General features: G+C 43.0%; 1 protein-coding gene across 1 annotated transcript in view; it reads left to right on the forward strand.

Annotated features, from left to right (window-relative positions):
* rasa2 (RAS p21 protein activator 2) overlaps positions 1-12,284 on the forward strand; it is a 244,361-nt gene that overhangs the window by 47,636 nt on the left and 184,441 nt on the right. The window contains exon 2 of the mRNA XM_072473964.1: positions 5,464-5,581. Coding sequence (XP_072330065.1) covers positions 5,464-5,581 — 118 coding nt within the window. The remainder of the gene's footprint in view (positions 1-5,463; positions 5,582-12,284) is intronic.

The raw sequence follows: 12,284 nt of genomic DNA on the forward strand, positions 1-12,284 counted from the left end.
TTTCAGGGTTAATAGTCTTTGCAGTATCCAGTGCCTGTAGCTATTTCTTGATATCACACGGAGTGAATCGGATTGACCGGAGGCAGCAAATGCTTCAGCCTTGTCTTTTGCACTGAAGTGCTGGGTTCTCCCATCATTCAGGATGGATATATTTATGAGCAATGCAGCTATAATCTAGCAAGAGTTATAATCTTCTGAAGAGGAAAAGCACTTGTTAAGAAGATAGTTGGGTTCTGTTGCAAGCTTCAACTGTCAGCAAGCCGGATGTTAATTCTGAGGCAGGAATGGGACGCAGCTTGGGGCTGCCTTGATGTTGGGAAGCCCAGAAGAACTGGTTTACCTAAAGACCTGCCAAGTATGATGGCAGGGCTTGATTAGCATTTTTAGTTTCCCAAACATAGGCAGTCAGCTTCAATTTGGTTGACTATCAGTCAAGTGATGCTTTAGCATCAGGCTGTAGTTTAGGAGGGGAGTGACCAGAGGTACTCGGGTGGAGGTCAAATGAAGTGATAGTGGAGGAGTTTAGAGGGTGGAGGTTGGCTTGGGGGTGGTTAGTATCCAATTGGCAGGAGAGATGGGTGAATTCTACTCCCTTTAGCTGCCAGGTTTCCCACGTCCGAGAAAACTCGACCAACCAGTATTTAAATTTAAAATAATGGTTCCAAATGAGGCACGCCACCTCATTATAATATTTAAATTGTCAGCCTGTCTCCTGGAGCGAGTTAGTTGCCCATTCCTTGACCCACCCCTGTTGAAACCGTAAGTTAACAGATTACAGTCAGGAATCAGACTTCATTTGAACAGTTTAACATCGTACCTGTACCAGATCTACTTATTTTTGCAGTTAAGTTCCTCCCAGTGTTTCCCCCTGTTTTTATGGGAAAATAAAATGGGGGCTGTAAAAATGAGCTTTTTCTTTTACAATTCTGTCCTCCCAGTTGGCTTACTATGGTTTATATTGCTTCCCAGCATCAAGGGGAGTCTGTACATGTTGCTGCTAACTGGAAATATATTCAGACTGAAAAAGGAAGTTTCAAAATTGTGATTGATCATATTTCCTGGTAGAGTTGCTTTATATTTTCACGTTGATTTAGATTTCTGATGCATGTTAAGGATGTGAATGATACCCTGGGATGACGATCATTTATACCTTTTCCTGTTTAATAACTCCTTATTAGTCATTTAGAAACGCCCAGCCCAACAGTTTGCAGTTGTTAGTCACCATAGTCTAGAAATTCTTAGGATTCCCTTAAGTGCTTTGCATGTGGGGCTTGCAGTTTTAAAGATGGCAAAATTGCCTGAAAAATACTGATGCCTCCACTCAGTTAAAAATAAGAAGCCAGTTGTTTTAAAACCATCATGCCAATATGTGTTTAGAAATCTGTTTTTTGTTCCAAGATGTGAGACGTGATTTAACCCAAAAGGTTGTGTGTCATTTTTGAGTGCGATTGATTGGTGGGTGTTTCCCAACGGCTGCGCTGGCGAGATCGTGGTCGTATGCAATGGCACTTAGTGCCGTAAATGAGCCTCCGCGAGCTTCTCGCCATTACTCGGTGTCTTGCCGTCTGATTCGCTGGACCCATGCCTCAACGTCTCGCTGCTAACAAGAGGAGATGCTTTTAAGTGTTCCCTCTCAGTCAACACCCAAGCATGGCAGCGCGCAGACCTGATCCTTGCTTTGGGGCTGCTGACATCACAAGGATTCTGGACGTAGTTGGTTCTCTTTCTCTTTCCCCACGCACATGCGCACACCACCCCCACAACAAATCACTGACTGACATCTCACACCCTCCCCGCGTCTGGTCTTTGTGCTTGTCCCTCAGCACCCCCTGGCACCCACCAGTACAATCCCTTCATGTCAAAGAACAAAGAAAAGTACAGCACAGGAACAGGCCCTCCAAGCCTGCGCCGACCATGCTGCCCGTCTAAACTAAAATCTTCTACACTTCCCGGGTCCGTATCCCTTTGTTCCCATCCTATTCATGTATTTGTCAAGATGGCCCTTAAACTATCGTCCTTGCTTCCACCACCTGCTCCAGCAGCGAGTTCCAGGCACCCACTACCCTCTGTTTTTAAAAAAAAAAAAAAAGTCCTTGCCTCGTACATCTCCTCTAAACCTTGCCCCTCGCACCTTAAACCTATGCCCCCTAGTAATTGACCCCTCTAACCCTGGGAACAAGTCTGTGACTATCCACCCTGTCTATGCCCCTCATAATTTTGTCAAGTTGTAGTTCACACACATGCCACCTACCATAGACCCCCGATCCATCTCTCGGGCGGCTCACAATGTCCCCTCTTTGCAGGATGCGTTGGCCCATATTAGGTGTGAAAGGGCCAAGACGTGGTGGAGTACCAGATATCGGAGCCCTCACCCTCTATGAGGAATGGGCCCTGGAGATTGCAGGGTTGACTGGTGAGAGTGCAGTGTCCGTGCTCATGTGCCCCCCTTTTATACAAACACCCCCCTTGGTCACAAGGATATCCGTGCTGAAGCCCAGCTCTTGGGTGTTTTTGGCTGCTGCCTCTGTGGTGCTGATGCTTCTTGAGTTCAGGCAGTGTTCAGGCTTCAAGGCTTGATTGAAATGCGATGCAATAATCATTGTATGAGACATTGTGCCAGCTTCACATTTTTTTTAAAAAAGGAGGACCAAACGACGCCCGTGTGATTTCTTGCTGGGGTGCCACTTAATTTCCGGGAGGCCGTTACATTCAACTTCAATCTCGTTAATGAGATGGAAATTGGTGCTAATTGGGATTAATGATATGCTCGTCATGTTTGGCCGAGATCCGGAACTCGCCACCAAGTGGGCAGGTTAGATGCCAAACTGATTCGCGCCCGGGGCCTATCTCGACTTTGTCCTTTCCTGCCGTTTAACCAGTGCACTCAGATTCGTGGTGGGCACAACACTGGTTAAATCGCTCGTTTAATTTCTAATTTTTTCCTGAGCTGGTTAAATATTACACTAATTGACAATCTGACCATCAAGGGAAGTATGTAAGATGTGTTGGAGGCGCTCACTTCATTTTTCTGAACTTTAAACGTAGCTTTGTGCACTTGTGTTTTACAGTAAATGTATTTTTTGGGGTTTTTTTGCATTGACAATTTGGGAAATTCTGCCTCAACATGCACACATCATTTGTCTCTCTCTAATGTGTTGCTGTATGAAATGAATGAATGAAATGAAATGAAAATCGCTTATTGTCACAAGTAGGCTTCAATGAAGTTACTGTAAAAAGCCCCTAGTCGCCACATTCCGGCGCCTGTTCGGGGAGGCTGGTACGGGAATTCAACCGTGCTGCTGGCCTGCCTTGGTCTGCTTTAAAAGCCAGCGATTTAGCCCAGTGAGCTAAACCAGAAAACCTCTAGACATTTGTCACTACTGCCTTGAGTGATGTTTGGTGCAGTCGTCAAGATATAGATGTAGTAGTAGAACTGTGCTTCAATCAGCCTGCCCGTATTCAGAAAGTGCTGATTCCCAAAATAATTTGCAAACGCAAGAGGCCAGTTGATTAACCATGCCTGTGCTGGATCTCAAAGAACTAGCTGCTCATCCCATGTCCTTTTCCCCATTATCTATTTTGGAAAAAAAAGAGATTTTTGTGGTAAATTCTCATTGTCTTTGATAAAAGGTATTGAGAATTTTGTTTCCAGTGTGATTGCTTGTATGGCATTGAGTGTATTAGTCTTCTGCATTAAAAAACATAACTTTCCCCTCATTGTTTTAATTTTGATCTTGTATGTATGCCCTTTAGTTACTGATTGAGAAATAGTTTTTCCCAATTCTCTTGAATATTTCATTATTTTCAGCATCCTATCTGACCTGTCTAGCTAGAAGAACGATTTCCCCAGTCTGGTCTAGTTTCTCATAAAACACTGATTTTGACAGTATCGCTACATTCATTTTAAGTATTGTTTAGCATAGAATAGTGATCTGCGTTAAAGCCCCCGTGGTGGTTGGAGTATTGGGTGTTTGGTCTCTGGTAGATCCTGTGCTTCCTGGCAGCAGTCTTCTACTAACAGCAACCGAAACCAATTAATGCAACAGTTGCAGAAACATCAATTTTGTATAGATACTCTGTCAGAGGTTGGCTGCTTTATTATTCAATTATGTCTATCTCAGCAATTGATTTAATTCCTAGATGCTTGTTTTAAATTTCCCAAGCAAAAACCCCTTCAAAAGTTTTCTGAGAGGAAGCACGGTAGCACCGTGGTTAGCACAGTTGCTTCACAGCTCCAGGGTCCCAGGTTCGATTCCTGGCTTGGGTCACTGTCTGTGCAGAGTTTGCACTTTCTCCCTGTGTCTGCGTGGGTTTCCTCTGGGTGCTCCAGTTTCCTCCCACAGTCCAAAGATGTGCAGGTTAGGTGGATTGGCCATGCTAAATTGCCCTTAGTGTCCAAAAAAAGGTTGAGTTGGGTGGGGTTACTGGGTTACGGGGATGTTGTGGGCTTAGGTAGGGTGCTGTTTCCAAGGGCCGGTGCAGACTCGATGGGCCGAACGGCCTCCTTCGGTACTGTAAATTCTATGAAAACTAGCAGTAACACCGAAAAGGAAAAATAGCAGCAATTTTGGTTATTGTTGTTTGGGAGCAGTATGACACTACTCCGTAACTGACTTGGTGTTTACGCACTTGTGGCACTAAGTGCAAATGTTTGCGGATCTGGAGTAAATACTACATATTCTTATCAATAATCTTGCGATGCGGGTGCTTACATTAAATGGAGGTGGCAATCTTTACCTGTACAGCGTATGCTAGTGGCAGTTGAAGTTTAAAGTGGTAAGCAGGTAATTTCCTCTGTCGCGAAATTGAAGAAAAAACATTCTTGTATCAATAATTTCAAATAAGCTTCTTTCTCCACTCCTGTGTCATTCAGAAGCGGAGTTGTTTTCCCAGTTCTTTGAAGCCTTTCAAGTAAAATAAGGTTTCTCTTTTTCCTTGATTTTGGCAATCGATTTGAAGGAAAAAGCTTTCGGGAACTCTGATCTTCAGTTTTTGCAGAATTACTAAGTCATTTTAAATTGAGTCATGAGAAGGTTTCTTTTTCCACTGTGTTGCAATGTAACTTTGTATTGTGGTAAATGTTGCTCAAGTCTGTGTTGCTGTACATTACACATTTTGACATTGTGCAGTATTAAATGACCTTTTAGATTTTCATACAGTATGATAGGTCTTCAGCAGTTTTATTAAGAATTCTCTGAAAATGACCTGGGGTAAAGGGTACATGTCCCTTTGTTATGGTAGTTGCTATTGAGAGCTAACTGTGTCAGCAACTGCAATGTGGAGCCGTGTCCATGCTCGTTAGGGAGCTTTTCGTTTTTCTTAAATCCTTATTCATTAAGATGAGTAGATGGACGATTATATTTATCATAGATTATTGTTACATTAGGATATTGTGTTATGCAGGTAAGCTATGCATTTATTATTTCTGTGAGCTATTTTATACATTGCTCTCTTGTTCAACAGGCGAAGCCAAGAACCTACCTCCATACCATGGTCCAAACAAGATGCGGGATTGTTTCTGTACTATAAAGCTGGACCAGGAAGAGGTTTATCGGACAAAAGTCGTTGATAAATCTTTAAGGTAATCACTATAGCATGGTTCCAGATCTCGTGTTTGTGACTTGTAGCTACTCAGTCCTATATGTGAGCAAAATAGCAATGTTTGAGAACAGAAAGCTAAACTAGACAGGAAACATAAAATGATTGTATGAGGCTTTGCTAAAATTAACAAAGATTTTGGCAGTAGGACACGATAAAATGAGTAAATGCATCTTGAACCCCTTGTTAGGCAAACTGTTGTGATCTTCCTCAAAGCAGTTTGCTAGGCTCCTGTATTAAAAGCAGCTAATGTAACACCAGACAGCCTGCAGTAACACAATTTACAACTTAATATTTCAAGAGTTGACTGTCACAATTTATTTCAAATTTGCATCTGCTCTCTATTTGAGGACCACTTTTTAAAAAAAAACACATGCATTTTGAGTATGTGTGCCATTTTGCCATTACTAACTTAGCAGATAAAGAGCAGGAACTGTGAGCATTTCTCACTGCAGGTTTTATTGTTGTAAATGGAGCCAGTAGTATAGAGTGAAGGGAACGCTTTTTCTATATTGAATTAATTTGTATGGCTGCATTTAGTAACTTTCTGCTTTAATTTCTTAATGGTCTATTTGTGGTCTATTTTTCTTCTCCTCCTCCTGTCCATCTTTTATTGTGAAGGCTGTAATCTGAACCATACTTGTGGTGGGACCATCTTAGAGATGGGTAGTGGTGATGACCGAAATTATAGCAACATTGTTCCATTTTTACACAGTTGAAATTTTTTAAGTAACTGAACCTAGAGGGTGCTTTCTTTTTGACATCACTCACTCATCTCTCTTTTATTTTCATGGTAACTTTTGCATTTAGTCTATGAACTGCCTTTAACTGACACTTGATTAACATGTTGCTACCCCAGCCACAATAATTGTGCGACTTCCAAATGGCTTGAAATTCCTGTACAGTCCTCAAAAGATGTAGATTTGTTTTTTTAATGGATGTTTGTATATTCTATGTACAGCTGTATTAGAGTTGCGTTTGCTACAATAAATAGCTGTCTTAAGTTATGATAATCCTATTCAATGTTTCTCTTCACAGCCCATATCCCCCACCTATTGTGAACCTGAGTACAATCTTTTAGGAACTTTGGCATGCTATATTTTGTAAGATTAGTCAACATCAATGTCAAGTATCTGCCATTTAATGCAGTGTGGCAAGAAAGGTGAACAATTCACAAGGAAGACCCTGTGATTTTTCTCAATGTAGCCTTTTAAAAAAAAAAAAACAATGAAGCCTTTTAAAAAAAAAAAACGTCCCAGCCTCCTCTAGCTATTAATGATTTCCAAGTCCCTATCCCTATACCTATCACAAACCTGCCTCCCATCCATTTACTCTATCTACACCTCCCGCTACCTGGGGAAAGCGGGCAGTGTAATCAAAGACCCCTCCCACCCAGCTTATTCACTCTTCCAACTTCCTCCCATCGGTCAGGAGATATGAAAATCTGAGAACACGCAAGAGCAGATTCAAAAACAGCTTCTCTGCTGTTACCAGACTCCTAAACGACCCTCTCATGGACTGACCTGATTAATACTACACTCCTGTATGTTTCACCCGATGCCGTTGTCTATGTATTTACATTGTGTACCTTGTGTTGCCCTATTATGTATTTTCTTTTTCTTTTTTTCTCTTTTCATGTACTAAATGATCTGTTTGAGTTGCTCGCAGAAAAATACTTGTCACTGTACCTCAGTACACGTGACAATAAACAAATCCAAACAAAGAAAATCGGGGAGAAATGAAAATAATAGATCACATAAGAGGAAAAGAATGCAACTGGGTGTACGAGTTGCATGAAGAAACAAAACTGAGGGAAATCCAAAGTGAAGAGTCAGGAAACATTTACACTCTGTTACTTTGACTCATTTAGTTCTATGCTGATTACATGATGCAGAATATCGCCCCTTTTAGCTGCATGTAAATTCATCCTATGAATCTCTCAATATTTGTGTTGTGGGATAGAATGTGGCATGAAGAACAGTTTTTACAATATATAGATCCAATTTCTATATTAGTAGATTTTTATAGTAGAAATTTACATGCCATAATCTTGCCTAAAGCCTAATTAGAAATAATCTGCACGCATCAGAGTGAAAATGGCACGCCATGCTCAATGTTAGTCAACCCTTAGAATCATTTTTCAGTTGGTTATAAACCGCACATAAGGGTCTGATTTTATACGGTGATTAGTACTGGCACATCTACCCTATTCATTTCATATTCAATCTTTATAGCGATGATGAGAAGCTGAGTAAACTGCACTGAGGTTTACATAGAAACTCGGAGAAATTGGAAGCAGGGATAGGCAGGCCATTTGGCCCCTGAGCCTGCTCCGCCATTCATTATGATCATGGCTGATCATCAAATTCAATAGCTATATCTAATTCCTTTTTGAAATGACACAGCGTTTTTGCCTCAACTACTTTCTGTGGTAGTGAATTCCACAGATTCACTACTCTCTGGGTGAAGAGAATTCTCCTCAGTCCTAAAAGATTTACCCCATATTCTCTAAATGACCCTAATTCTGGACTCCCCTACCAACGGGAACATTCTTTCTGAATCTACTTTGTTTAATCCTGTTACAATTTTATAAGTTTCAATGAGATCCCCTCTTGCTCTTCTAAACTCCTATGAATATAATCCGAGCCAACTTAATCTTTCCTCTTATGACAGTCCTGTCATCCCAGGAATCAGCCTGGTAAACCTTCGCTGCACTCCCTTTATAGCAAGAGCATCATTCCTAAGATAAGGACATCAGAATTGCACACACTATTCCAGGTATGGCTTTACCACCGCCCTGTGCAATTGCAGTCAAGCATACCTATTCCTATACTCCAATCCCCTTGCTCTGAAGACCAACATACCATTTGCCTTTACTACCTGCTGTCCTTGCACGTTTATTTTCCACGACTGATGCATGAGGATGCCAACGTCGCGCTGAGTATCCACCTCTCTCAATTTACAACCATTCAAGTAATCTGCCTTCTGATGTTTGCTATCAAAGTGGATAACCTCACATTTATCCACATTATGCTGCATCTGTCATGCATATGCCCACTCAGCATGTTCAAATCATGCTGAAGCATCTTTGCATCCTCCTCCTCAGTTCACCCTCACACCCAGCTTTGTATCATCTGCAAATTTGAAAATAATATACTTAGTTCCCTTGTCCAAATCATTAATATAGAATATGAACAGCTGGGGTCCTAGCATTGATCCCTGTAGTACCTCACTACTTACTGCCTGCCAATTGGAAAAATATCCATTTATTCCAACGTTTTGCTTCCTGTCTCCTAACCAGCATTCTATCCATCGCGAGACACTACCCGCAATTCCATGCGCTTTAACTGTAGTGTACTATGTGAGACCTTGTCGAAGGCCTTCTGAAAATCTTAAATAAACCATATCCACTGGTTCTCCCTGGTCAACTCTACTAGTTACATCCTCACAGAATTCCAGTACAGTTGTCAAGCATGATTTCCCTTTCATAAATCCATGCTGAGTTTGTCATATTACACAGCTGTTTTCCAAATGCTGTACTATGAAATCTTCGCCTCCCTTTTTGAATAGCGGGCTTACATTAGCTACCCGTCTAACTATAGGAACCATTCCGGAGTCCAAAGAATTTTGGAAAATGGCAACCAATGGATCTACTGTTTCTAGGACCACTTCCTTTAGTACTCAGCCATTTCTCTATTCCCCATTATGAATTTCCTGTTTCTGTCAATCTTTTTCTTTTTACATGCCTATAGTCAATTTTTATGTTCCCGCTAACTTACTGTCATTCCCCTTAATCCTTGGTCTGCCTTTGTTGAATTTTAAACTGCTCCCAATCCTCGGGTCTATTGTTTTTTTTTGGCCAATTTATATGCTTATTTGAATCTAATACGATATTATTTCCCTTGTAAGCCATGGTTTGGCCATAGTTCCGTTTCCACTCTTGTGCAAAATAGGAATCAACAACTTTTGGAGTTCACATATTCATTCCTTGAATGCCTGCCATTGCAGTTCCAATGTCCTTCCTTTCAGTAATGTTTCCCAATCCATCATGGTCAAAGTTTTGACAAAGAGTCATCCAGACTCGAAATATTAGTTCCCTTCTCTCTCTTCACAGATGCTGTCAGACCTGCTGAGATTGTCCAATATTTTCTGTTTTGGATTGGATTTGTTTATTGTCACGTTTACCGAGGTACAGTGAAAAGTATTTTTCTCCGAGCAGCTCAAACAGATGATTTAGTACATGAAAAGAAAAGAAAGTACATAATAAGTACATAACAACACATGGTACACAATGTAAATAAATAAAGGTAGGCATCGGGTGAAGCATACAGGAGTGTAGTATTAATTAGGTCAGTCCAGAAGACGGACGTTTAGGAGTCTGGTAACAGCGGGGAAGAAGCTGTTTCTGAATCTGTTTGTGCGTTTTCTCAGACTTGTGTATCTCTTGCCAAATGGAAGAAGTTTCAAGGGCTTGGTAGGGTAGACATAGAGATTGTTTCCCTGGCTGGCGAATTTGGAGCATGGGAACACCCTCAGGATAAGGATCATTTAGGACTGAGATGAGGAGAAATGTTGTCCCTCTGTGAATCTTCAGAATTCTTTATATTACGATCCCATTGATATAATTGGATGGGAAGATTGCAGAACGGAACCCTGGCTCAAAAGAACAAGGCTGGAATTCTCTGGTCGTTGTGACTCAATTTTCCTGCCGGCAGCGCACCCCCGCCAGTGGGTTTTGTGGTGGCATGTGGTGGTTACAATGGAAAATCCCATTGACAATCAATGGGAAGATCGAATCCTGCCACCAGCGAACGGCATGCCGCCGAGAAACACTGGGCTGGTGGACCGGAGAATGTCGCCCTCGTAACTTTTACTATTTTTTTAATAGTCACAGGATTGCTAATTAGTTTTAACAACAAAGGAATTTTTAAATTTACCATGTAAAAAAATTGGACTATGATACAATATGCGTTTACTCCCCCCTTTGCTGAACAATTACACACCGGTTTAGGGTTAACAAGAATTACAAAGTACATCTTGATCTACAATGGTCCTACTAATAAGTCCCTTTTAAGCACACTAGATGACTATGGGCAAATACACTCCATTCTGAACCCAAGTGAATGTTTATTGATGTCTCCTCGAATCCACTCCCAGCTGGTTGTCACATGAGAGTTTCCAAACTCCACTTCCAAAAACATATTTTGAAATCTACCTCTTTTTGAAATCCCCCCCCTGCCTGGGGCCTGTCTCCTCCTGTTCCTGGCTTCCTCATTTTAACCCCCTTATTTCCCCCCCTCCCAATCTTTTCCAACCTCAGGAATTCAGCTGGGTCGCTCACCCATAACCCCTATTTCACTGGCTCCGAGTCCCTCCACCCAAACAAAATCCGTCTCCAGGCTATCAGGGAGGCCAAGGCCAAGACTTCGGTCTCTCTTGCACCCTGGGCTCCCGGGTCTTCCGACACCCCAAATATCGTTACTGCTGGGCTCGGGACCACCTTCACCCCAACACCTCGGACGTTACTTCCGCAAATCCCTGCCAGAACCCCTTCAAATTCGGACATGCCCAGAACATGTGGACATGGTTCACAGGCCCCCCAGGCACCGTCCATACCTGCTCTCTACTCCCTCAAAGAACCTATTCATCCTAGCCACCGTCATATGTGCTCCGTGAACTGCTTTGAACTGAATAAGGCTGAGCCTTGTACATGATGAGGACGCATTTACTCTCTGCAGTGCCTCTTTCCATGTCCCGCCCCAGCTCGCACCCATTTCCATTTAACATCTCCTTTCGGGGCTGCCTCCCAGTCCATCAGCTCCTTCTAGATCTCGGACACCGTCCCCTCTCCTACTCCCTCTCTCGACAGCACCTTATCCTGCAATCTCGTGGGCAGCAACCCAGGAAAGGACGGCAACTGCCTCCTTACGAAAGCTCGGACCTGTAAGTACCCAAATCCGTTCCCACTGGGCAACTTGTATTCCTCCTCCAGGTCCTCTAGGCTCGCAAATCTGTCCTCTATAAACAGGTCCCCAAACCACTCAATCCCTGCTCGCCGCCACCCCCGAAACCTCTCATCCAGCCCTCCCAGTACAAACTTGTGGTTGTCACAAATTGGTGTCCACACCGAGGCACTCTCCAATCTCAGATACTGCCTTCACTGTCCCATACCCTCCAGGCTGACACCACCAGTGGGCTCATGGAGTGCATAGCCAGCCCGCACGGCAGAGGCGCCGTCAACAGTGCCCCTAAACTCGTTCCCCTGCAAGAGGCCGTCTCCATCCGCCCCCATCCCGACCCCTCCCCCACTTCCTAACCATAGCGATGTTAGCCGCCCAGTAATATTTCATCTCACTCCTCCTCCTCTTTCCCCCCCCCCCCCCAACCTAGTTCCAAAGGAGCCTTCTTGACCCGTGGGGTGTTCCCCGCCCATACAAACCCCCAAATCAACCTTCTTAAAAAATGACATTGTAACGAAGATCGGGAGGTTCTGAAATACAAACAAGAGTCTTGGCAGCACCATCATCTTCACTGTCTGCACCCGCCCCGTCACTGCGTCATTGGCAGCACATCGCGCCTCTTAAAGCCAGCAGCTTGGCGTCCCCATTTAGCAACAATATCGGACGGTCGGACCCACACTGCTCTTGTCCATCTTCCGTATCGGGGAAATAGACGCCTGCGATAGT

This window comes from Scyliorhinus torazame, chromosome 14 (genome assembly GCF_047496885.1).
Source record: "Scyliorhinus torazame isolate Kashiwa2021f chromosome 14, sScyTor2.1, whole genome shotgun sequence".
NCBI lineage: Eukaryota > Metazoa > Chordata > Chondrichthyes > Carcharhiniformes > Scyliorhinidae > Scyliorhinus > Scyliorhinus torazame.